This window comes from Apiospora aurea (assembly GCF_038362705.1).
Source record: "Apiospora aurea strain CBS 24483 chromosome Unknown utg000004l_segment0_segment0, whole genome shotgun sequence".
In the NCBI taxonomy this organism is placed as follows: Eukaryota; Fungi; Ascomycota; class Sordariomycetes; order Amphisphaeriales; family Apiosporaceae; genus Apiospora; species Apiospora aurea.
In genome coordinates this window covers 1,510,499-1,534,038 of record NW_027117391.1, presented here as the reverse complement: position 1 = coordinate 1,534,038, position 23,540 = coordinate 1,510,499, and the positions used below count along the sequence as shown (strand labels likewise).

The 23,540-nt window shown below is 54.7% G+C and overlaps 8 protein-coding genes across 8 annotated transcripts; 4 read left to right on the top strand and 4 right to left on the bottom strand.

The window, feature by feature from the left end:
- Positions 1 to 3,232: 3,232 nt before the first annotated feature.
- Positions 3,233 to 5,531, top strand: PG986_005278 (RNA recognition domain-containing protein; the record flags this gene model as incomplete). The annotated part of the gene is made up of 4 exons (XM_066841500.1): positions 3,233 to 4,224; positions 4,280 to 4,891; positions 4,956 to 5,216; positions 5,384 to 5,531. 4 exons carry the CDS (start codon positions 3,233 to 3,235, stop codon positions 5,529 to 5,531), a joined length of 2,013 nt encoding a protein of 670 aa, XP_066701362.1.
- Positions 5,532 to 6,241: 710 nt separating this feature from the next.
- PG986_005277 (Atypical/RIO/RIO2 protein kinase) lies at positions 6,242 to 7,605 on the bottom strand (the record flags this gene model as incomplete). The annotated part of the gene is made up of 2 exons (XM_066841499.1): positions 6,242 to 7,459; positions 7,543 to 7,605. 2 exons carry the CDS (start codon positions 7,603 to 7,605, stop codon positions 6,242 to 6,244), a joined length of 1,281 nt encoding a protein of 426 aa, XP_066701361.1.
- Positions 7,606 to 8,323: 718 nt separating this feature from the next.
- Positions 8,324 to 11,206, top strand: PG986_005276 (26S proteasome regulatory complex- non-ATPase subcomplex- Rpn1 subunit; the record flags this gene model as incomplete). Its single annotated transcript, XM_066841498.1, has 4 exons — positions 8,324 to 8,459; positions 8,518 to 8,588; positions 8,644 to 11,127; positions 11,180 to 11,206. The coding sequence occupies 4 exons, from the start codon at positions 8,324 to 8,326 to the stop codon at positions 11,204 to 11,206; spliced, it is 2,718 nt and encodes a 905-aa protein (XP_066701360.1).
- Positions 11,207 to 11,670: 464 nt separating this feature from the next.
- Positions 11,671 to 13,664, bottom strand: PG986_005275 (uncharacterized protein; the record flags this gene model as incomplete). The annotated part of the gene is made up of 2 exons (XM_066841497.1): positions 11,671 to 12,627; positions 12,684 to 13,664. The coding sequence occupies 2 exons, from the start codon at positions 13,662 to 13,664 to the stop codon at positions 11,671 to 11,673; spliced, it is 1,938 nt and encodes a 645-aa protein (XP_066701359.1).
- A 1,249-nt stretch (positions 13,665 to 14,913) lies between these two features.
- Positions 14,914 to 15,697, bottom strand: PG986_005274 (C6 transcription factor; the record flags this gene model as incomplete). The annotated part of the gene is made up of 2 exons (XM_066841496.1): positions 14,914 to 15,265; positions 15,354 to 15,697. 2 exons carry the CDS (start codon positions 15,695 to 15,697, stop codon positions 14,914 to 14,916), a joined length of 696 nt encoding a protein of 231 aa, XP_066701358.1.
- A 941-nt stretch (positions 15,698 to 16,638) lies between these two features.
- On the top strand, positions 16,639 to 18,654 carry PG986_005273 (uncharacterized protein; the record flags this gene model as incomplete). The annotated part of the gene is made up of 1 exon (XM_066841495.1): positions 16,639 to 18,654. The coding sequence occupies one exon, from the start codon at positions 16,639 to 16,641 to the stop codon at positions 18,652 to 18,654; it is 2,016 nt and encodes a 671-aa protein (XP_066701357.1).
- A 626-nt stretch (positions 18,655 to 19,280) lies between these two features.
- On the top strand, positions 19,281 to 20,813 carry PG986_005272 (cortical actin cytoskeleton protein vip1; the record flags this gene model as incomplete). Its single annotated transcript, XM_066841494.1, has 1 exon — positions 19,281 to 20,813. The coding sequence occupies one exon, from the start codon at positions 19,281 to 19,283 to the stop codon at positions 20,811 to 20,813; it is 1,533 nt and encodes a 510-aa protein (XP_066701356.1).
- Positions 20,814 to 21,716: 903 nt separating this feature from the next.
- On the bottom strand, positions 21,717 to 22,364 carry PG986_005271 (uncharacterized protein; the record flags this gene model as incomplete). The annotated part of the gene is made up of 1 exon (XM_066841493.1): positions 21,717 to 22,364. One exon carries the CDS (start codon positions 22,362 to 22,364, stop codon positions 21,717 to 21,719), a length of 648 nt encoding a protein of 215 aa, XP_066701355.1.
- Positions 22,365 to 23,540: the final 1,176 nt, after the last annotated feature.

Sequence of the window (23,540 nt, the reverse complement as noted above, 5' to 3'; positions counted from 1 at the left end):
TGCGCACATCTCCCTGGGCAAGGCACTTCATTCCAAATGGGGCCAGCCAGTACATGAGGCCTGCGCGTTTGCAATTGTTAGATATCACATCTCAGATTGAAAGGCTTGTTGAATCAGGCCACCAATGCGTCCGATGGGCATGGGCCGACTGCATGTACTTACACACTGGAGTGAATCCTTGACCATCTCCTCCCATCCGGCTACTGCCAAGAGGCGCCGCAAACAGAGGACCGGTTCGCGTGCAGCCATGGGGAAAGTTTGCCAGCCTGGACAGGGGCTTCTGGTATGGATCCTCGTTACACCCCTTGTATCGATCTTGTCTGTCCATCCCACTCAAGGAAGACGTCGCCTCATTTGCCTTGCTAAACTGCCTTTGTAGCAGGCTACATACTGTCATACCCAGACCTCACGGAGGAGGGGAAACGATACCACTTCTCCAGCTCTAATTCTCCATCCCAGTATGTGTCTACCGACTCGGCAGCTCTGCAGGCCGTGGCCATCTAGCGCTTGTGGAAATGGAACTGCGAATACACTTGCAAGGGTATGTTCTGCAAACAGTACCGTTTCCGTCCTCATCCGTCGTTCTCGACCCCGGCCAAGCCTCCCAGGCGTGATCCATCCATCATTGCGTGTTCCCAGTCTAGATTGCAGCCGCGGTATATTACCCCGTTGAACCCCTTAGGGGCCTGCCTTGATCATCCCGTAACACTCACTTCCCTAGCCTACCAGCACCTCAACGAGTATCTTGGCTCTCTTCATTGTACATCTTTGCATTCATTATCCGTATCCTTATTCTGGTTTAACAAGTATCATTACGGCGTTCTCAGGAATCGAGAACCGGGAACTGCGGTTGGCTATCCGGTGATACTTGGGAACTGAACGGTCTGGTCATCGAGACGAAAGACATAGCATACTCCGTACTGCGTTGGGCGGCTTGAGATCGACTAGAGCCGGATTCTACAGGTGCCGGAGCTACCAGGCTGTGAAAGACTGCCTTTCACATCTGTATCCCGTGTGGCCAAGCCTCTCCATTTTCCACCCGTCATTGACAACAACGGCGACCTAATGTGGGCGTCTGGCTAGTCATTGGATCCCGCTGATCTATTGCACCTTCAAGCTCTGAGCACTGGGAATCGAGAAGTCGCGGTGACAAAATCGACTCGGACCGTGAATCGAGAAAGTTGTTGGAAGCTGGCTATTCTGAGGCACAGAGGGAGAAAGAACAGCTGGAACCGAGATCGACAGGATAGGTGCGAGTCGTGTTGGACGTTCTTCACGAAACGACAAGACTCCTTCTCGGATCCGAGAAGTAACACCGCAAAGGAGGCAACAACCAATCTTCGAGCATCCATCGTAAAGGCTGGGGCCGAGACCAATTAGTGATCAAGCGCAACTGCCATTGGAAATCTCGAGGCACGTACGAGCCTTCACGAAAGCTTCGTCCGAAAGGGAACTAAGGCGGGCGAAGTTCGATTATCCGTTGGACATTGAAGAGGGAGGAAAGACGGAGTAAAAGACCCAACCTTGGTGCATGTGCCTACGACTCCCATCAGGACAGCAGCGCCTTGAAGTGGCAGGAGAAATTGGCAGTCCCTACTTCCGGTCTCGAGGGCTAAGGCAAGCAGGAATCAACAACATACCAAAGTCGATATTGACATGCTGGGAACTCCTTAGGTGCAGTACGTGGTTGCTTTGAATTGCATTTGATGTTATCCTGGTTTACAGCTGCTAATGCATACATGTGTACATGCAGGTGTAGGTCTGTGTCAATAGCTTCCGCCTCAAGAAGCAGAGATAAGAGACGGATAGGGGGTTCTTTCTGCTTTGGTCAACAACACCATCGCCTAGACCAGCCGAAAGCAAAGACGTGCCTTCCTCCAAGCCACTGGAACACCGCAAAGGCTTTTTTGGTGCATGCTTCCTGGTGTCTGGAAACCCGTGCTGCTGTAAGTGTCTATTTGGGTCGTGCCCTTTTCCTCCAAGTCGACTGTGCAGTTCCGATTCTCCTCACATGCTTCGAACCCATCAGCATAGCATCAACTCACCCAGCCTCGACATTCTCACGATCCCTTGTTTGTCACCCGCATCTTGCTCGCTAGCTACTCTATTTTACTTGTGCCCGCTCGCTTCATACAATCCGTCTTGGTGCCATTGGCCAGATTCTGAAAGGTAAGGCCATTTCCCTGCCCTAGCGCCAACAGGCGGGCGAGCTGGTGGCCGTGACGGAGGTGAACGAGCCGTGAACGCGGCGTCGATGGTGGTTGACACAAGCGTCACCAACCCCGACGGCCCCCCTCCCTTGCTGCATCGATTATTCCTACTCTACCTAGGAGCACAAACCACCGATTTTCAATCGATTGTGCGAATAATCGGACAGGATTCTGCTTCGAGAACCAACCTTTGCCTCTGCCACTGTTTCCCCAGCCTACTTAAGAAACAGGACCTGCCATTGAGCTCCCACCCTTCCTTTCACCTTCAACACCACCCACCCAACTTTAAGACCTCTTTACCAGTTCCTGTCCGCCACGTCTTGTGCAAACAACAACAGCATTGGAAACACTGCTTTTCCACATAGCAGTCTTCGTCACTTGCATTCGTCGTTCAGTACAAGAACAACCTCATACTAATCTACTACAACCTCAGATTCCGCTTCTGTTCAGACCAGACTCGGTTCTAGTCATCTACTGTTCAAGGTAAGTTACATCATCGGCGACTCTTCCTCTTTCCTCTCCATCATCCCAGCCTGCCATCAGCCTACGTTCATCGTCCCAATTACCCTGTCATCATCATCGTTGCCGATTGCCATTTTCGATCCAGTAAGTCTCGGGTTACAACATCAAACACAACCTCTGGGCTTTCACCAAGCATCATCTTTCTCATTGGCCAACCCTGGATTCTATATTGCGAGGATCATTATTCGGTTCGGCCTATCAGACACTGCGATCCGCCTAATTAGGCGGTTTTCTTCTCGGTGCTCCGATTTTTTTTCTCTGTTTTGGGAATTGCTTCCCCAGATCTTATATACAACCCCGGCATCCATACAAGTTTTCCTTTGCGCCAACTTCATCTCCCCATCCCGCACACACCACATCACACCCCTTCGACATACAACATTGCATCCAATCCTGCCTGCTCTCCCAGCAGTTGTCTCTTCATTTGTACTGATTTTTTTTTCTTTTTTTCTTTCTCGTGTGGAACAGACAAACAGACTATGAATTATTCAACCTCCAACATGGCATCTGATAACAACTACGGTCCCAAGCACGCTGCTGGCGCTGCTGGCTCTCATGCTCCCGTCCCTGCCACCATGGCCGGTAACAACATGACTGGTTCCTACCACTCTGGACAGTCTTCGGCGGTTCCGAACAATGAGAATGGTGTCCAGCCTGCCTCTGCTGGATCTGATGCCAACATGCGCGCCATCATGAACTCGTTCAATGGCCTCAGCGTCAATGGAACCCCGGTCCCTTTGTTCGATGCCAACGCTGCTGCCGCTGCCATGCCAATGTACTTTCCTGGCGGCTTTCCTGCAGCTGCTGGTCTCCCTGTTGGCCCTGGTCAGATGTCTATGACTGAGCCTTACTATGTTCACGGCGGCTTCGCCTGGCCTGCTGCCACCCAGTGGGCTGTGCCCGGCATGAAGGACTCTGAGCTGCGTCTGTACAACCAGCCTCCCTTCGACTACCCTACCGGTCGCCTCGGCAATTACAAGGCTTCTCAGCCCTCTGTCGCCGAGCAGCAGATTGCTCACCAGCAGGATGTTCCGCCTCTGGACAACCGTCGATCCTCGTACTCGACCACTGAGTCCACACCTGCCACTCCCTTCTTTGGCAGCACTGCTTCGCGTGATCCTGCTACTCGGGTCACTGTCTTTGACCGCTCGACCTACACTACTCCTTCACCTCAGCAGGTCGCTTCAGCTGGCATGGTGCAGCAGCCCAAGGCCTTTCCAGCTGTGTCTACTGCCGCCGACCGCGACATGGATGCACTTCTCACTCGGGACCCGGCTATCCCTCAGGCCGTCCCTGCTGTCTTCACTCCCCAGGAGAACATGAAGACTCTGGAGCAGAGTCTTACTAACCCCATCCCTGGCAACCGCAACGTCTACATCCGCGGTCTGCACCCTACTACTGACGATGATACTCTTTACAAGTATGCTGCACGCTTCGGACGCGTCGAGACATCCAAGGCTATCATTGACACTACCACTGGCGCCTGCAAGGGGTAAGTACTTCGAGTTCCTTTGTGTCCAATGTCAGAAATTAACTTCTTGCGATAGATTTGGCTTTGCGAAGTTCGTCGAGCAGCGTGATTCCGAGGCTTGCATCCGAGGTTTCTACCGTCTGGGATATGAAGTCGGATTCGCAAGGGTAAACGTCACTCAAATCCAGTTCACGCCCCGCACTTCCCACGCCAGTGAAGCAAGTGATTCTCCTGGCTTCCCCTTCTACAACCAGTACAGCCAGCTGGCTTCTTCAAGTGCTGAGCCCAGTGGCAGTACTGCACTCCAGCTTTATGACTCCACAAGTGCTGAGCCAAGCGGCAGTACTGCTCCGAAGCCTCGTGGTTCTTCAAGTGATGCCTTCCTCGGCGATCCCAGCCTTGGTGACGCCGATCTTGGCGGTTTCGAGGCCAAGATCATCAAGTTCTGTGGTTGCAGATGCTTTGCTCATGACCCGAAGTTTACTAACTTCGACCCTCGCGATCAGGAGTCGTTCAATTCTCGACTCAAGGCCGAAGGCGATGAAGGCTCGACCAACCTCTACATCTCAAACCTGCCCAAGACCATTACCGAGAACGAGCTGGCCGCCATCTTCATGAACTACACCATTCTCTCCAGCAAGATCTTGCGCGATAGCCTGGGAAATAGCCGCGGCGTTGGTTTTGCTCGGTAAGTTTTGATTGTCAATACCGCTATTCAATATCAACAGATTCATTTTCTAACACGCATCCAGCTTCGAGTCTCGCGAGATCTGTGATGAGATCATTCAAGAGTTCCACAACCAGGCGCTCGGCGAGGACCGTCTGAACATGCAGATCCGCTATGCCGATACTCCGGCCCAGAAGGAGCTGAAGCGTGTCACGGCTGAACGACGCCAGTTCCGAACCAACGAATATAATGTGGGCGCCTACGGAACTCCCCTTGTCGGTCTCACGCCTACCATCTACAACCAGCCCAACTGGAAGCGCCAGACCAGCGTCGGCAACACTACACCGTGAGTTGTTCCTTTTGCTCCATCTCAAGTTTGCTATGTTTCTAACATGATTTCCTCAGTAACGGTGTCCCCTATGTTCCCCATGAGGCAAAGTGCCTGGCCAAGGGCAACCCGTATGCTCCCTGCTTCTGCCCTCGTGTAGGCCACTAACCAACTCCTCTCGTTAGACCGAGCAGCATTGCTTCCCGCAAGGCACCGGCTTCGGAGGATGGTTCTGGCGACGAGGGGGCGACGATTCGTGTTGAGTCACCAATGGTCGCGAATGGCAGTTCACGATCTTCTCCTGTGAAGCATTCTAAGCAGGAGGAGGAGTAGACAATGCAACGGGGCCTGCTATCTTATGCCTTTACTGTATTCCTACCCCTTGACTTTGACCACAGCATGATCTACCATCCCATGACACACAACGAAATCTGGTTGTTGCTTGTGGGCTAGCATTGTCGTTCACTTTGTTTCTTCATCCCAAGAGATACCACATCGGTCTGTCATTAGGGTTTTTGGCAGCACTGTTTCCCTTTTTGTACCATACATTACTTGACCCTTCTTTGACTGATATCTACGGATGCTGCCAGCATCTTCCCTTACTCACTCAGGAGGTTTTCACTTTGGTTCATCACACATACATGACTCAGGGGAAAGGGTTCACTGTATCTGAATGATGATAGTATCATCTCTATGTTCTTCCCGCTGTAGTCTATCCTACCCGGGGCAGTAGTAGCTAGATGATCTTGTTCATAGACGCAAACACCGGAATGGTGTTTTTCTTTGTACTATTGAGATATGATGTCACCCCATTGCATTGCCATGATTCATTGTGCATGTGTTTCATGTGAGAAGAGGTTGTTCTCTGGACTGTGACGTTTCTCGATGGATAAGTATTCAGGATGTAAATGGCTTTGTGCGTCCTTTCTAGATGGACGGATATAAGTTGTGTAGACCAAGTCTGCCACAAGGTATCTGTCACGTCACTTATTGAGATAGGCAGTTGGGGGGTATCATTATTTTGAACTTTTTATACAGGGAAACTATGTCTCATTGCCCAAGGACAATTTGGAGATCGGTATCCTTTCAGGCTCTTCCCTTGTTTTGCTGCCCTGCCTGTCCTGTTGTACTGCTTTGTCCTGCTCCCTACTAGGTTCATCTTCTTCGTCTGATACATCGCTGTCGTTTTCTTCATCGCCCTCGTCGTCGTCGTCGTCGTCCTCATCCTCTTCTTCGTCAGTGCCGGGAGCCTCGCCTTCCTCTCCTCTTCCAGCTAGTTGCTCGGCAATCGCGGCTTCAAGATCCTTCAACATCTTCTTGGTGAAGCCCGAGGCCTCTACCGCTGCATCCAACCGCCTTGCACCGTCCTTGCCGACCGTTTTCTTGGCATCTTTGAAATAAGGACCAGGCTGGGTACTGACGAAATGGAACCGCCGGTCGAAGAAACGCTTGATGCAATTGACGTCGCGGTCAAAGTACATCTCGGCGTTGGCGTGCTCCATCGAGACCATCTGAGGAAAGTCAATGAGAACAGGAGTCACCTTGATGGTTTCCTCTTCGGTGCCCGTAGTCTCATTCTTTGTAGTAGACCGCTCTTCGCGGATCAGGATGTTGAACTCGTTGAAGTCACCATGAATTAAACCATGCTTCGCCAAACGTAGAATCAAGCCGATCAAGTCGGCATATAAGCCTGCCGGATCACCGACTTCGCTCACTTGTCGCAGCGGGAAAGAATCGACAAAGGCCATGACAATAGTATGCCGGCTCTGGGCGATAGGCTCGGGGACATCGAATCCCTCCTCGCGCAGGGCCTTCATGAAGGCGTACTCCTTCATGGCGGCGAGCTTCGAAAGGTACATCCAGGAGCCGCCCTGGCCTTGACCGCGGCTCTTGCGCAGGTAGTCCCGGTTCGCCTTGACGGTGCGGAAGCTGATGCGGCCCAGGCGGTGGATCTTGAGCACCTTTTGCGTGCCGGCGTGGTCCGCGACCATGATGATGTCGCTCTCCTTGCCGACGCCGACGCGCGTGCCGACGCTGTAGACGACGTTCTGCTGGGCGTAGGCGTGCAGCGCGAGGTAGTCGATGCCGCCGTACGTGAGCCGGTACCCGTCATACTTGGCCTCCTTGACCTTGCCGATCAGACTCGTCTTGGCCAGGGCGCTGATGGATTTGGAGACGGACGAGGGGCCGCCGCGGAGCCGCGAGAGCTTCTCGATGACGGCGGTCGGGACGAGGTCGTGGTTCTTGGTGCCTTGCTCTACCTGTCCAGAGGGGGCGGGGTTTTGTCAGCGTTTGGTTGGCGATAATAAGAGATATGTATAGCAAAGGGAGTCACAACACATACAGCTGCAAGGACACGCCAGTCCTCCGCCGCCAGATGGCGCATGGCCTTGGTATCCAACTTCATGTTGGGCGGCTGGGTGGTGTTGAACCCTGAATAGAGAATGAAGATTCTGGGCTAAGTACAGAGGCGATGTTATTCTCCTAGAATATCCTCTTCTGTAACTGAAGGATAGAAACAGAGCCTTGAACAGCTTCTACATGCACTGGCTGACGACTCTTCGAGCATGGGATCAAATGTATCCCCTCCAATCCCCTGCCAAAAAAAGCAACCCCGCGGTACCACCAAAAATTACGATGATCGATAACGATAGGAAGATGCAGGTGCTTAGATAAGATGCCGTACATGATCGGTACGTCCTAACCTAAAGCTACTTGGGTACCTGGCAGATCCGCATTGCGTACCAGCCTCAAGCACAGGCCAGGCCAGGCTGGTTCGCCCCGATTGAGGCTGGGTTCTCTGTCTTCTGTTACGTCGGGTCAGGCAGGCAGTAGCCTCGCGCGTAATTGCTGGTGAGCTAAGTGACCACTGAACCACTGAGAGCTAAGCCGGAGCTTTGGGAAGCTCGTGTGCAATCAACACTTCATCCATCCATCCTCTTCCATCGCGCACTCGCACCTCATCACGACACACATCGCAGAATTTGCAGCCGCGGATCAGTGTCTGTATTTTTTGTGCCTTCTACTTATACGCCTTCCTTCTCCATTTCGCCTGTCCCTGGTGAATCGATAGGAAGACAAACCACCACTCCTACTCAGCCTTTCCACCGCATACTCCTCCCACCATGGCCAAGGATGATGTGCCCAAGTCGGCTGACAAGGGCAAGGGAAAGGCCGTCGCCGACAACAAGCCCGACGAGACCAAGAAGGGCAAGGACGCTCAGGTGAACGGCAAGAAAGATGATGAGAAGATCGTAGATTGTATGACGACATCTTGGCGGGTGACTACTGCGTGCGATGAGTGCTAACGGGTTGCCAGCGTCGGAGGAGCTCAGCGAGGAGGATCAACAACTCAAGAACGAACTCGACATGCTGGTCGAGCGCTTGACGGTGCGATTGATTCCCCTGGTCATCTCGTGATACATTACTAATGCCCGAGCCGCAGGAGTCCGATGCATCCCTCTACAAGCCCGCCATGGAGGCCATGAAGACCTCCATCAAGACGTCCACATCATCCATGACCGCCGTACCGAAGCCCCTCAAGTTCTTGCGGCCACACTACGAGAGTTTGACGAAGCTGTACGAAGATTGGCCCGAGGGCAACGACAAGGCGTCGCTGGCCGATGTGCTATCTGTCATCGGCATGACCTTCTCCGACGAGGACCGACAAGACACCCTCAAGTACCGCCTGTTATCGCCCACAGAAGATATCGGATCGTGGGGCCACGAATACACGAGACATCTGGCTCTGGAGATCGGCGAGGTCTATGGAAAGCGCATCACAGCCGAGGAACCGACAAAAGACCTGGTAGACCTCGCGCTAGTCCTGGTTCCCCTCTTCTTGAAGAGCAATGCCGAGGCCGATGCGGTTGATCTGATGAGCGAGCTGGAGATTATCGAGGACCTTCCCAAATTCGTCGACGGAGAGACTTACTCTAGAGTCTGCCTCTACCTCGTCAGCATGGTCAACCTCCTTACCTACCCCGACAATGAACAGTTCCTCCGAACGGCACACGACATCTACAAGAGGTACAAGGAGTATACCCAGGCTATGGTGATTGCAATCCGTCTCAACGATCTCGATCTCATCAAGGCCGACTTTGAGAGCGCACCGGACCCTGCGCTGCAGAAGCAACTGGCCTTCCTTATTGGCCGCCAGAAGATCTGGCTCGATGTGGCCAAGAAGGGCGACGAGAGCCAACAGCAGGATATCGAGGAAGCTCTTTGCAACATCAAGCTGGCAGAGTACTTCAAGACATTGGGCAAGGAGTTAAACATCCTCGAGCCTAAGACCACCGAAGACATCTACAAGAGCCACCTGGAGAGCAGTCGCGTTGCTGGCATGACCAACCTGGACTCCGCCCGACACAACTTGGCTGCTGCTTTTGTGAATGCTTTTGTGAACGCGGGATTCGGCAACGACAAGATGATGCTGGTCGAGCAGGACAAGGAGAGCTGGGTGTGGAAGACGAAGGACGAAGGCATGATGTCTACCGTCGCATCTCTCGGCACTCTTCTCATGTGGGATGTTGAGAACGGATTGGACAAGGTCGACAAGTTCACCTACGCCGACGAGCCCCAAATCCAAGCCGGCGCTATGCTCGCCATTGGCATCATGAACTCTGGTGTTAGGATAGATTCGGAGCCGGCTCTTGCTTTGTTGGGTGACCAGGAGAAACTTGAAAACAAGAGCCCCCTTGTCCGAACAGCATCCATCATGGGTCTGGGTATGTCCTATGCTGGCTCGCAGAAGGAAGACCTCTGCGAACTCCTGCTGTCCATTATCACGGATTCGAGCCAGGAGATGCAGATTTCATCCATGGCCGCCCTGGCACTGGGCATGGTCTACGTTGGCACCTCTAACCCCGACATTAGCGAGGCTATCGTCACTCTTCTACTGGATGAGGACCGAAAGACACAGCTAACAGACAAGTGGACTCGATTCCTAGCGCTTGGACTGGGTCTGTTGTTCTTCGGCCGTCAGGAAGAGGTCGAGGTCATCCTCGAAACGCTCAAGGCTGTGGATCACCCCATGGCCAGGCCAACCGCACTCTTGGCCGAAATCTGCGCCTGGGCCGGAACAGGTGCCGTGCTCAAGATCCAAGAGCTTCTCCATATCTGCAACGAGCACATGGAAGATTCGGATGAGAAGAAGGGTGATGAGCTGCTCCAGTCGTACGCCGTCATCGGTATTGCGCTGATTGCGATGGGCGAGGATGTTGGTCAGGAGATGGTCCTCCGCCAGTTCGGACATCTGATGCACTACGGTGAGCCCAATATCCGACGAGCCGTGCCGCTCGCTATGGGTCTTATCAGCCCCAGCAACCCCCAGATGAAGGTATACGACACTTTGTCTCGGTACAGTCACGACAATGATAACGATGTGGCCATCAACGCCATTTTCGCTATGGGTCTGTTGGGCGCCGGCACAAACAACGCCCGCCTTGCTCAGCTTCTTCGGCAATTAGCGTCATACTACCACCGGGATCAGGAGTCCCTGTTTATGGTCCGCATTGCCCAAGGCCTGTTGCACATGGGTAAGGGTACCATGAGCCTCAACCCCTTCCACACAGACCGCCAGGTCCTGTCGCGGGTCAGCGCGGCTGGTCTGCTGTCTGTTCTCGTCGCCATGATCGATGCCAAGCAGTTCATCACCTCTCAGTCCCATTACCTGCTGTACCTTCTCGTTACTGCCATGCATCCTCGATTCCTCGTTACTCTTGATGAGAACCTCAAGCCTCTCACAGTCAACGTACGGGTCGGACAAGCCGTGGACGTTGTCGGACAAGCTGGTCGTCCCAAGACGATCACTGGTTGGCAGACACAGAGCACACCTGTGCTGTTGGCGTATGGTGAGCGTGCGGAGCTCGAGGATGAGGAATATCTTAGCTTGAGCAGTACGCTTGAAGGCCTGGTGATTCTTCGCAAGGTATGTCCTACACTTTCTAAGCTAAAGCGAGACTTAAACTAATGTGACGCAGAATCCGGACTGGGAAGACGGCAAATAGGTGAAGGGATTCAGTGGATGAGTACAGAAGAGTGTGATACTACGGACTTCGCGAATAGAAGAGTAACCGACATGAAGCTATCATAGATATAGCATGAGGAAACTACGTATCTTTTAACGTATTTCCAGGCTCGAAAAACAGCCAACGAAAAGCTCAATGTACAATTACATAATGAAAGAAAGACGGGGTTGAAGAACTCGCATGGCCTTGCTGCAATAGACCGTGAACCTTTTGCGATGTAACCAGCCTTGGCCGCTGATATGTACCTTGCTGCCAATAACGTGTCAGCGTCACACAATGCAGCCTCTGACGCAGCTGTAGTAGGTCGTGCTACGTTACGACGCATGCAGTGAATCGATGTATGAAGTACTTGGTATGAATTTCAGGGGGAATGCCTGCTATGGTCTATCCGCTCGATTGTCTTCAAAGTCGATCTCCCTTCGGTTTCTTTGTAAGTTGTGACATCACAGTACCCTCTCCCACATCAGTACAATTACGGAGTTCAGGTCTGAAACGCCATCCTGGCGGTGCACCGTATCGCTCGGATCTAGCCGATCATCGTTGTATTCGAGTGCAGCCCCTGTGCGTTTGATATACGCCTGCCATACCTCCTTGATGCCACCTGCTTCATCCTGTACTATCCTCGAGTCCAGATGCTGCCAAACCCGCTTAACACCCGTCCATGAGACGACTTTCTGGTCTTTTCTCTCCTGCTTCTGGGCCGCGTCGCTGTCCATCGTAATGCGGCTCGCGGGTCTGACATCAGCAATTTTCCCCTCTTCATTGTTATCTTTCCTGTTCTCAATGCCGGCGTATATAATCTCATCGGGTTGCTGCGTGACCAACACTGCCGACGCCGACCTCTTCTGGTTACTGCTACTGGCATGCGATAGCGGCGCGATATCAACACCGTCCGGGTACTCGGCAATAGAGTGGCCGTTTACGAGGACCCAGCCGTCGCCGCGGAACAGAAACCGTTGCAGGAACGACCCCTCGCCGGCAAGTGAAGCGATTAAATGGGCTCGCGACGGGGCGAATTTTTGGTGCCTCTGCCGATAATGGTGTAGCGTCAGGGGCTGCAGCCCGCTCTCGTAATCGCCGTCGCCACCATCGCCCGCGTCGTCGTCAGGGGTGTAGAGACTCGGCATGATGCGTAGATGGCTACTGTGGTGCGCCGTGATGCACCGATAGAGCCGCTCGTCCCATTGTCCTGTCTTCGCTGCCGCCGCCTCAGCGGCAGCTTGCGGCACCGGTGGTGTCCCGCCGCCAATTCCCGCCTCTTGTTCCGGCTGCAGCTGTGGTTGTTGCGCACATGGCATTTTTGATATGGCGTCGGCCATGGGCCGCGTCACGAACACGGCGCCGCCGCCGTACGTCATGGTCACATTCCCCCCTCGATCGTCGTCCAGTCGGCCCTTTCGCTGGGCAGGCCGACGTAGGCGTTCTCCTTCGGGTCGAGCTTCCCCAGTCTCGCCACCAACCTGTGCATGGAGGGGAAGAAGATGTCGTCGTCCACCAGTCCCAAGTACTTCTTCTCGCTCGTCTTCTTCTTGCCTCCATTCGCGATTTCCTTGGATATCTCCTGGGCGCGCCGCGACAGCTGGCCCACGAGCTCGAGGTAGCGCCACGTGCTGTCACTGTCGGGACTGCTGCCGCCCACGGCCCCGACCCCGGCCCCAGAAGAGGAAGAGCGCACCGTGGCGTCGATTCCCAGCTCGCGCAGCTTCGCGCTCACGTGGCCCACCTCGGACGTGCTGGCGCGGTGCAGCACGAGCAGCAGCTCGGCGCCGTTGGACCGGCCTTGGCCGTCGGTCAGCCATCGCGCCCAGTCGTGCAGCAGCGATGCGTTGGACGCCACAAGCCGCGAGTACGTCGTTGCGATGCCGAAGAGGAGCGGTGAGGCATCCACCTGGCCCGGCAGCTCGGGCGGTCCGGGTAAGGGTAGCTTGAGGACTGTCGGGTCTATGCCTGTGACGACGGGTGATAGGGGTTGCTGCTGTTGTTGCTGCGACCCTCTTTTGAGTTCGTGGTGGTCTGCCTCTTCTGCAGGAGCAGGCACCTTTACGGTGGCGAAGCCGTGGCGTGGTCCGAATTTCTTGCGGATGACTGTCATGCTCTCGCGCTTCTGTCGCGTCTTGAATACGGGCTGGATCCGCCGCGCATGGAACGTGATGTCTTGGTTCAGGCCGTGGCGGCTGACCAGGCCCCGGAGATATTCCGCCATTTCCTCCTGCTCGGGGGACAACTTCTTGGCCGTCGTAGTCGTCGCGCCCGCTGCCGGCGTCACTTTGCCCTCCGTGTAATCATACATGCTCCGCTGCGGCGACCGCGCCGACCGCACCCGCCTGGCCATGCGCAAGAGGGAAAGCATGACGAAGAGAACCAGGGCCGCGCCCGCAATTTGGTGGAACCGGACCCGGTTCCGGCCCCGGCTCCGGGGGCCGATGGAGAAGAACATTGTGACCAAGACTTTTTCGAGATGGGAGGGTGTTATATACTTAATCTAGTATGCGCCTATATATATATTCAAAATTTTTGAAGGATATAAGGTAGAAATGAGATGGGTCGTAGTCACATTCACGCTGGCGGAAAGGGGGGGGCTCTCTCAAAGAACAAGACCAAACGAGCAGGTTTCCTGTACCGGCGCAGCAAGCTGGTAAAACTCAAAATTCCAGTCGATAGACCGACGGACCCGCCGATCAATGAATTCGGTTACGTATTTGTGAACGCGAATGGGTGGCTGCATGAAACTGTGCGTGAGAATGACTTCATGCAGAAGCTTGAGAGAGGACGACGACGACGACGACCATGTATACGATTACACGCAGAGCCGTAGTACGCATGAAGACGGTGCATGGCAATGTAGTTGAAGTGAAAAGTTGGTAGCGAAAAGAGTGATGTGATCGAGGGTTAATCAATCTACAACATTGACAACCTGGCCTCGAGGAGTTCGGCAGCCGAGGGACGGCTCCCATGGACGGATGGATGGGCGTGGGCCTGTTGTTGAGCCAGGTATTCACCCGCCGCGCGATGAAACACACCATCTCCCATTCTAGGCAACAGATAGCGGCGCCGGGGGAGACTCCTCTCATTGGCTCTCGGCCATGCAATTCCGGCAAAAAGACCTGGGCTGGCTGCATCGGGAGAGCTTAGCAAACAGATTGCCTTTGTTGGTGAACGACCCCTGTTGACCCCCTGGATATTTATCTCCCTCCCTCACGCTTGGGGTAATCTGCTGGGGTTCACTTTCAACCCCGGACCCCGCACTTTGATCCTACAAGGCGATGGAGGATTTGCCGGGTTGTATCTGTTGTGTGTATATGCCCTTTGCGTATTCATCTATGTACCTCGTCAAGTCTATGCCATAAGCCCATTATAATATATATCATCAGCTGTAGTCAACAACAGCATTTCTACTCATATAAACATTACACTTCCCAAACAGCCGTGTTCGTATCCACATTCCTTCTTCAAGTTGATTCATACCAGCCAGGCCTATACTGTACAATGCCTGGTCTTCGTCGGAAGCCGTAACCCATGTCGTAAGAGCGTCATATACCTAGCCCGTCTTGAACATCCGCGTCGCCTACCTCTTACTTCTTCAGCCCCGGCTTTGGCCTCTGCATCGCGCCAGGGAGGCGCGGGGGGGTTGTGAGGGACGTCGGCGTATACGAAGCCGGGATGTTGTTCTGGACCTAGAAAAGAACTCATGTAAGCCTCACCTTCCGGCGGCGGGCCGGCACGGAAAGGTATCTCACCGTCTGCCTGGCGGCCCGGAACTGGTCGTAGCACCCGGCCATGACCTCCATGATGTTCTGGTCGGCAGCCGCGAGTCTCGTGTCCATGATCTCCTTAATATACACCTCGACTTGGTAGAACTCGTTCCGGTCCGAGCGGTAGCGGTCGGGGAGCCCGCTGTTGTGCATCAGGGCCAGGATGCCGGCGATGCACGTGCAGATGGCGGCTATGACGGTGATGGGCTTCCCATCTTGCTGCGAGAAGGAACCGAGGGCTGTCAAGCAAGCGCTGAGGCCAAGCTGGAGGACCATGAGAATCCATCTGCGAAATAGCCCCCTTGTTAGCCATACTGAAAACGGGACAACACAGACCAGTACACTCTGCCCTGGGTGCGTGTACTGGAACTCACCGGATGGTACTTAGTATATGGAACCAGTAGGTGAACTTGGCTTTTTCCCACATAACATCGCGATACAGCCCGTCGGGCAAACCCTTGGCCGGCCAGTACCAGCACTTGGGGCGGACCAGCGACTCGCTCTCCTCGTCTTTGAAGCAGCCTACTCCGCGGCAGAACAGGACCCATTCATCGTGACTCAGAAGCCGCAGCTCGTCGTGCGCTGTGACGGCCGGCGACGGTGGGCGAGGCTGGTTGGGGTCGTGTGGCGGCGGTGCGTCCGGCTTTTGGTTGTCGTCCATTTTGAGGCTTGGTAGTATAGGCGGCTGCGTGTGCGATGAGTAGACGGCCGCGGACATGGTCTGCGAGAGCGTGTGAGAAGCGAGCCGGGCGGTCTGCCTTTTAAGTATTGACCTATCTTTTATTGATCGAAGTTTGGTTCGGTTCCGGTGGATGTTCACGAACCCCACTGTCCTGGTGGCGCGGGCGCGGGCTCAGCGAGTGAGTACTCGTGCTCTGGGACTTATGATGAAAGAGGTCAGTCGGTTATTTGACCGATGTTTGCTCGTTGCACAAGAGGCTCGAAGTTGGCTGCTAGGTCTACATAGCAGCCAAGCCGCAAACGGGATTCGGCCGGAATGACCTCAAGGATATGTAGCCCCCCCTTCGGCGGTTGCCTACTGACAGCCAGTCTGACATGTTTCTGGAACATCTCTCTGGTCAATTGTCTTGGTTTGGCAGGAGCCCTACGGCAGCAGCTTGGCGACGCAAAAGAAGCAGCACATGGTGGCGGCTGAAAAGTATAAAGTTGTACTATACAGTAGAACCACAACCTCGCCTCGCTTTTCCCGTTTGGCCATAACGGGTAATGGGTAGGCCATGGCCAATCGCATAACACCAAAGCCGCTTCAGCTGACAAGGGCCCTGTCCCGCAGGGGCCGCAGTGGGGTGGCCCTGGGCTAAGGTCCTAACCTATGTAAGCCTGGCTGGCTGAATAACGAGTTCCAGGTTGGACGGTGGGTTGGTTCTAGGTTCCAGTCTTCCAATGGTGGGATGGGGAGCTGCTACCCTTCTTGCCTTCCCTCCAATAAGCCAGTCATTCCGCTCGTGACCGCCCGGCAAAATTTGTTCGCGCTGGAAATTCACTGCGCCTGGTACAGTGTACGACCAATCCACCAAACCTCGAGGCGCGCAAACTGGGATGCTGTCGGCCACTTCGCATGCTGCCCGACTAATCACTCGAAGGCGTCTGAGTCCATCAATTACTCATCAGAGCTCCTTCCTGCCATTCGTGCGCACCATGGCCTCCAAGAAGCAAGAAGCTGCCGAGGCGGCCATCGACAAGACTCGAGTCGTCCACGACGGACAAGAGTACACCGAGGTCAAGGAAGGCTTGGGTCGCATCTTGATTCCCGCCTCCGCCAACGCCGTCACGACCGAGAAGGATGCCCAGGCCGAAGAGGACAGGCAAAAGGTCTTTTACAACCCTATACAGCAGTTCAACCGCGATTTGACCGTCCTCGCAATCAAAGCCTACGGCGAGGAGATTGCCGCCAAGCGTCGCAAAACGGCCGAGAACAAGCTCAACAAGAGGAAGCGGAAGCGAGCCGATAATGAGGACACTGGCCCCCAGAAGCAAGACAAGCCAGCACACGACGTCCCTATGGATGGCGAGGCTGCCGCGGCCGTTGCCCCTGGAGACCCCATGGATACATCTGAACCCCAGAACGGCCCTGTGACAGCAACCGATCAAGCAGTAGCGGAGGAGATCAGCAAAGCGAAAGAAACAGGAGGTGGTATTGCGGTTGCGGGCGAAAGCGTCGGCACGACGAATGGGGACTCAACAATTGGCGGAGAGGCTCGACAGAGGAAACCAGATCCTCCCAGATTCACTATCCTGGATGCCTTGTCCGCCACAGGCCTTAGGGCTTTACGCTACGTCCAGGAGTTACCGTTCGTAACTTCCGTCACCGCCAACGACCTTACCGCTTCTGCGGTAGAAGCTATTCGTCGCAATGCGGAGCACAACGGCATAGCGGACAAGGTCAACGCGACGCAAAGCGATGCGCGAGCCCACATGTACTCGTTGATTGCTCAAGAAGTTACCCAAGAGCATGCCCGGAATCCACACCTCGCCCGCCGCGGCGCCCCTGCGCCGAGCAAGAAGTACGACGTCATTGATTTAGATCCGTACGGTACGGCGGCCACCTTCTTTGATGCAGCTGTGCATGCTGTACGTGATGACGGAGGCTTGCTGTGTGTGACCTGTACAGATTCTGGTGTATGGGCTTCGCATGGCTATTCTGAAAAGGCCTTTGCACTTTATGGCGGCATCCCTGTGAAGGGGTTCCATTCGCACGAGGCTGGCTTGCGTCTTATCCTGAATGGGCTTGCCCAGACGGCGGCAAAGCAGGGACTGGCAATCGAGCCGCTTCTCAGTCTCTCCATCGACTACTATCTTCGTATCTTTGTCCAAATCAAGAAATCGCCTGCCAGCGTCAAGTTCCTGGCGGGAAAGACCATGATCGTCTACAGCTGCGACCAGGGTTGTGGGTCTTGGGAAACGCAAATGCTTTTGCGCAACAAGAAGGCGTCCAACAATAAGGGTACCAGTTTCTTCTATAAACATGGCCTCTCCATGGGACCAACGGCGGATTCGCATTGCGCTCATTGTGGCTCCAAGACGCATCTCTCTGGACCAATGTATGGCGGCCCCCTGCATAACCGGGAGTTCATCCAACGGATCTTGGACGACCTGCCAAATGTTGATGAGAAAATATATGGTACAACTGCAAGAATCGAAGGAATGCTGCAGACAGCGCTCGAGGAGTATCTGCCTCCTCCCCCGGACCCTCACCCCTCAATTAAAGATGACGAGCTCGCGGCAATCGAGCCATACCCCTTTTACTTCCACCCAACCACCCTGGCTGGAACAGTCCACAGCATTTGTCCTGATGAGGAGAGCTTCCGCGGCGCCTTGCGTGGATTGGGCTACGAAGTGACGCGAAGCCATTGCAAGCCCGGGAGCATAAAGACCAATGCGCCCTGGGCGGTGATTTGGCATATCATGAGGGAATGGGTTCGCCAAAAGGCGCCGGTAAAGGTTGAAAATATCAAGGAAGGCAGTGCTGCCTACAAGATCCTCCGACTCGGCAGAGATGATTCCGAAAAGACGGATGAAGCTTCAGCTGCGATTGACAAACTCGAGGTGGTTTTCGACAAAGCTGCAGGGCAGGACAAAACAAGAAAGAACCTTGTACGATACCAAGTCAACCCCAAAGAGAACTGGGGACCATTGAGCCGGGCAAGAGGTTAGACGGCTACATCGATAGTTAGCCCCAAAATGAACAAATTTGATACCCACTGGCTATAGCGACAGCGGCAAGACGTATATCCCCCCATATTCATAGGGCTCGTGTTCTCGGGGTTTTGATCTCGTCTTTTTCGACCAGATTTGTGATCGCCCTTAGTAGTGGGCCGCAGGATAGTGGTCTGAAGGCGTCCGGAGCGCTGTTATCGGGGCGAACAATATACGTAAATGGCGGAGTTCTGTCAATGCGGCGTTGCCTGATGACGATATCAAGGGCTGGTCTCAGGGCGTTACGGACGCAGCATGCTTAGTGGCATCTTGGCGAATGAGGTTCGATGCCCGGTTTCTACTTAGCATCTTTGGTTTTCCTCCACCACGCTGTTCGCTGTGGCTAGTGGGTCACTTACAAATCCATCTAAGTCCCTCCTAATGCAGGTAGGCTTACTCTTGTAAGCACTGCCCCCCCTTACCCGGGCGGTTAAGTGACTCCAATTTCATGCTCGGTGCGTGCTCACCAGTCACCCTGGCTCCTCGAACCAAACGCGTATATATGCCACCAAGTGCCCAGCTTGGCTTTCTTGCCCAAAAAGTCGGCGCCATCTGTCGTATAATCTAGAGATATCGCAACGAAAATGGAGAGAGCCAGTCATGCATCTCTTTCTACGCATGGATCCCATGTGGCAGCTGAAAACAACCCCAGCCCGTCCGGTTCCGTCAGTGTGAATGAGTCTGCCATTATTTGCGTAAGACCACGGGGCGACGTGTACGATGTTCTTAGTCTGCAAGAGGAGACTTCCAACGATAACGCGGTATCCTTTCATTTGTCTCACGAGTCAGTAACCGACGTGCCCGAGTCGTTGCTCGAGAAGTTCCTGGTGAAAGAGGCGCCGGAGCACCTCCGCGCCGCCGACAACCGAAAGGTCCACTTGGTCGTTTCCATACGCTCGGGCACAGGACTCGCGCTCGATTTCTACAAGTCGGTCTTGCAGCCGCTGCTGGCGGATTTCGGGCTTAAACCCGCTCCTGTGCCCGGGGAGGAGGACGACGCCGAGTCACTCCACCTCAACCTGGTCGTCACGCGAGATGCGCAGAGCATCCGGGAGTTTACGGCCAGCCTGCCGTTGGGCGTGGAGCACACTGTGGTCCTGATGAGCGGTGACGGCGGCATCGTCGAGTCGCTGAACGGCAAGGCGACGGCTGACGATGACGACGACGAGAGTGCGCCGTCAAGGGTGCAGCCGTTGCCGCTCGTCGCCATGTTGCCGCTGGGCACGGGCAACGCCCTCTTCAACTCTCTGCACAAGGGCGTGTACGCGGCCTCCGAGGCCGAGTCCACGCCCAGCCCACTCGTCCTGGGGCTGCGCACGCTGCTGCGGGGCCGCCGAGCCCCGCTGCCGTCTTTCCGGGTCGACTTCTCTGCCGGGTCGCGGCAGGTCAGTTACAAAGACGCTGATGAGGGTGGTTTACCAGGGGCAGTGCGGGAGCAGCTCAGCCCCGTGTCTCATTTGTATGGCGCCATCGTGGCGTCCTACGGGTTCCATGCCCAGCTGGTCTGGGAGAGCGACACGCCCGAGTACCGCAAGCACGGCGCGAAGCGGTTCGGCATGGTGGCGGCGGAGCTGCTCAAGGAGAGCCACGCGTACCATGCGCGTGTAGGTCGTAGCGTTCTCCCAACGTCTTCGGACAAGGGGCAAGAACAGCAACAGCAAGAGCCCCAACCGATTGACCGGCCTCGCCACGCCTACGTGCTGGCCACGCTCGTGTCCAACCTCGAGCGGACCTTTACCATCTCGCCCGCGAGCCGGCCGCTCGAAGGGCGCCTCCGCCTCGTGCACTTTGGCCCCGTCGGCGGCGAGCGGACCATGGAAATCATGACGCAGGCGTACAACGACGGGCGGCACGTCGGCATGACTTGGGCCACCACCACCCCTGAGAACGGCGAGGAAAAGGAAGAGGAGGAGGGCGTGGGCTACGAGCAGGTCGGCGAGGTCAGGGTCGTGACGCACGAGCAGGACGCCCGGTGGAGGAAGGTGTGCGTCGACGGGACCATTGTCGAGTTGCCGCTCCAAGGGTCCATGACGGTGCGGACGGAGTCGGCGCCGCACTTGGATATACTCGTGGACCCGTCCGTTATTGCTGCTGCTGCTACTGCTATCACTTCTTGAATTAGGTATTAGGGGCTGGGGTTTCTCCTCATGACTCTTCTTGGTTCCAATTTGGATATACAGCTGCGCATCATACCTACCGGCCAGGGGTTGGAGAATTGCCATTGTTTCCTTTACCGTGCAATCTTCTTCATATACATAGAGCTAGAATCTCGACGCAATAAACGCATGATGTTGGAAATCCCAACGAATTCCCTGAGAAAAAGGCAGCATAACACAAAAAGTGACAATGTCCTTGTGGGTATGGGATTTGGTGGGCCTGGTTCCGAAATAAGGCGTCCCCCTCCCGCTTCCATTGATTTCGGCAATCGGCTCCAGGTTTCACTGCGGCGATCAAACGTCAATCATCCGTTCTTACTACGAAAACAATTAAGGCCGAGAACAGCTGGCAGTGGCGACATCTCCTTATTCTGTACAGCGCGGACTGGTTCTGTTTATGCCACTGCTGCTCCCAGATCAAGCATGGAAATAGACGCACTCTGCTATCTTAGCCTTCGAGTATTGGGGATTACAAGTTTCCAGGCTGGCACATGGCAAAATGATAAACATAGCAGTGATCGCAGTGGTCGTATTCGTTTTAACTATGATAAGAGAAACAGAACAAGGTATTAGGATATAAGAAATTGCTGCGGATTATTCCATCCACAGGAAGAGAACAACCAGGTACTCAAATCGAACTCAAAAACCGCTAAACAACCCCCTTAACCCATTCTTGCCCCCTATTACCCCGACTAGAACCATTTTGCCCAATCCTGCATATCCGCCGCGAACACGCCCGTGCCAAGTCTTTCTCCTCTCATACTTCTATGATCTATTTCCGGAGCCAACGCCGCCTATGACAGGTGATAGATAGAGAGAGAGAGAAGCCGTTCTCTAACCCATGTGGGATGTTGGTTTACTGGCTTATAACGATGACGTCTGCAGATGAGGAGATGTGATTAGCTTCTTGTCGCTTGGGCTCGAGCGGGAGGTGATCAACATACTGGCACCGGAGACGACGGCCTGGACCTGGTTCTTGACGTCGGCGCCGATGAACTGCTGCAGGTTGACGCCGCCAATGTTGCCAATGACGCCGAGGTTGAGCGCGTTGAGCTGGAGCGCGGCGAGGTCGACGCCGCCGAGGAGGCCGAGCTGCTGGAGCTGCTGGAGCTGGACCAGCTGCTGGAGCTGCAGGACGGCGTTGAGGTCGAGGGCCTGGGCGTTGAAGATGTTGGCGAAGGCGGCCAGGTTCAGGTTCTGCTGGACGGCCAGCACCGCCAGGGCCTGGAGGTCGACGTTGTTGACGACGTTCAGGTAGGCGAGGTCCAGGTTCTTGAACTGGCCGTTGTTGAGCTGGCCGAGGTCGAACTGCTTGGCGGCGTCCTGCTGCTGCTGCTGCTGCTGCTGCTTGGCGGCCTCCTCCTGCTGCTTGGCGGCGTCCTGCTGCTGCTGCTGCTTGGCGGCGTCCTCCTGTTGCTTGGCGGCATCCTTGTTCTCACGCATCGAGAGCTGAGAGGGAGCGGCATAGGCAACAGTGGCAAGGGCCGTGACGAAGATAGTAGAGAACTGCATGTTGGCGGTTGGTTGCGTTGGTTGGTTCTGGGATTAAAGAATAGAGAACTCGTGGAGCACAGCTATCGACATGAGGGTGTCAGTTCAGAGAGCTGTTAAGCTGTCGGCTCGGTAGCTTGGGAAACAAACCTCGAAAGATTTGATGTCAAGGAGTGAATGGTGGATTAAATAGTGAGAAGCGAAAGAGAACGAGCACAGCTGTATGGAGGTGTTAGTAAGATGAACCGTGGAGGGAAGGATGGTGGATGGGATGGGATGGGATGGGATGCTGCTTGCCTCAGAAAGAATGAATGAATGAGTTGGATGAGTTGATTGAGTACCTGGTATTAGGTGGATGATGATGATGATGAGATGGAAAGAGAGGATATGACATGAGGCCGTCCAGATCTTATATACACATCTGAACGGACGCCGTGGTTCACAGTTCCAGGAGAAGACGCTGGCCGAGGATGCCATGCCAAGCCCTCTGTGGAGGCAAACATGTTCGGATGCTCTTCAAAGAGACGATCCGGCAAGTATCAGGTTGTATGTAGGTATCCCTAGAATGAGGATCCTCAGATCCAACCAGCTAGGTATGTAGACCGTGGGCGGTTTGGGGGAGGAGCCAAGCTGAGCTGAGAGGCAGAAACTTTTTTTAGAGGATACCAAGCTGTTCGACAGGTATAAACCCATGCGCAGATGATGCAAGCCGGTCTACGCAGCGTACATCCAGCGGGTAGAATGGCGGCAGCAAACCATTGTGAAGCAAGAAACCGGTCTTGGCATCACACCAGTCCCGGCCGGGACAATGGACGGCTTATACGGAACTGCCCTTGACCGAACCAAACGTACGAGGTCGTTTTTGAACGTTTATGCTTGATCTCCTGGATTATAGCCCCTGTATGCAGCGGCATCAGCCATATCCATCGCCCGAGGACGAAGATGTTCAGCTTGGCGACAGTGCTTCGTTTGATACACGCTTGCCGCCCCCCAAGAATGAGACCAACAGCCCTGGATCCTCGATAGAATCTGGTGGCGGAGTAGGAGGAATAGACCAGCCCGGGCCAGGCTCTTCTTGTTCTCACGCAGTCACTTACTCGTGGCCAATGCAGCAGCAGAGCAGGCAGGTCTGAGGTAGTGAAGAGGTCGATGAAAGAAGCGGCCTTGGCAGTTGAAGCTTGGTCAGAAGAGCCCGCT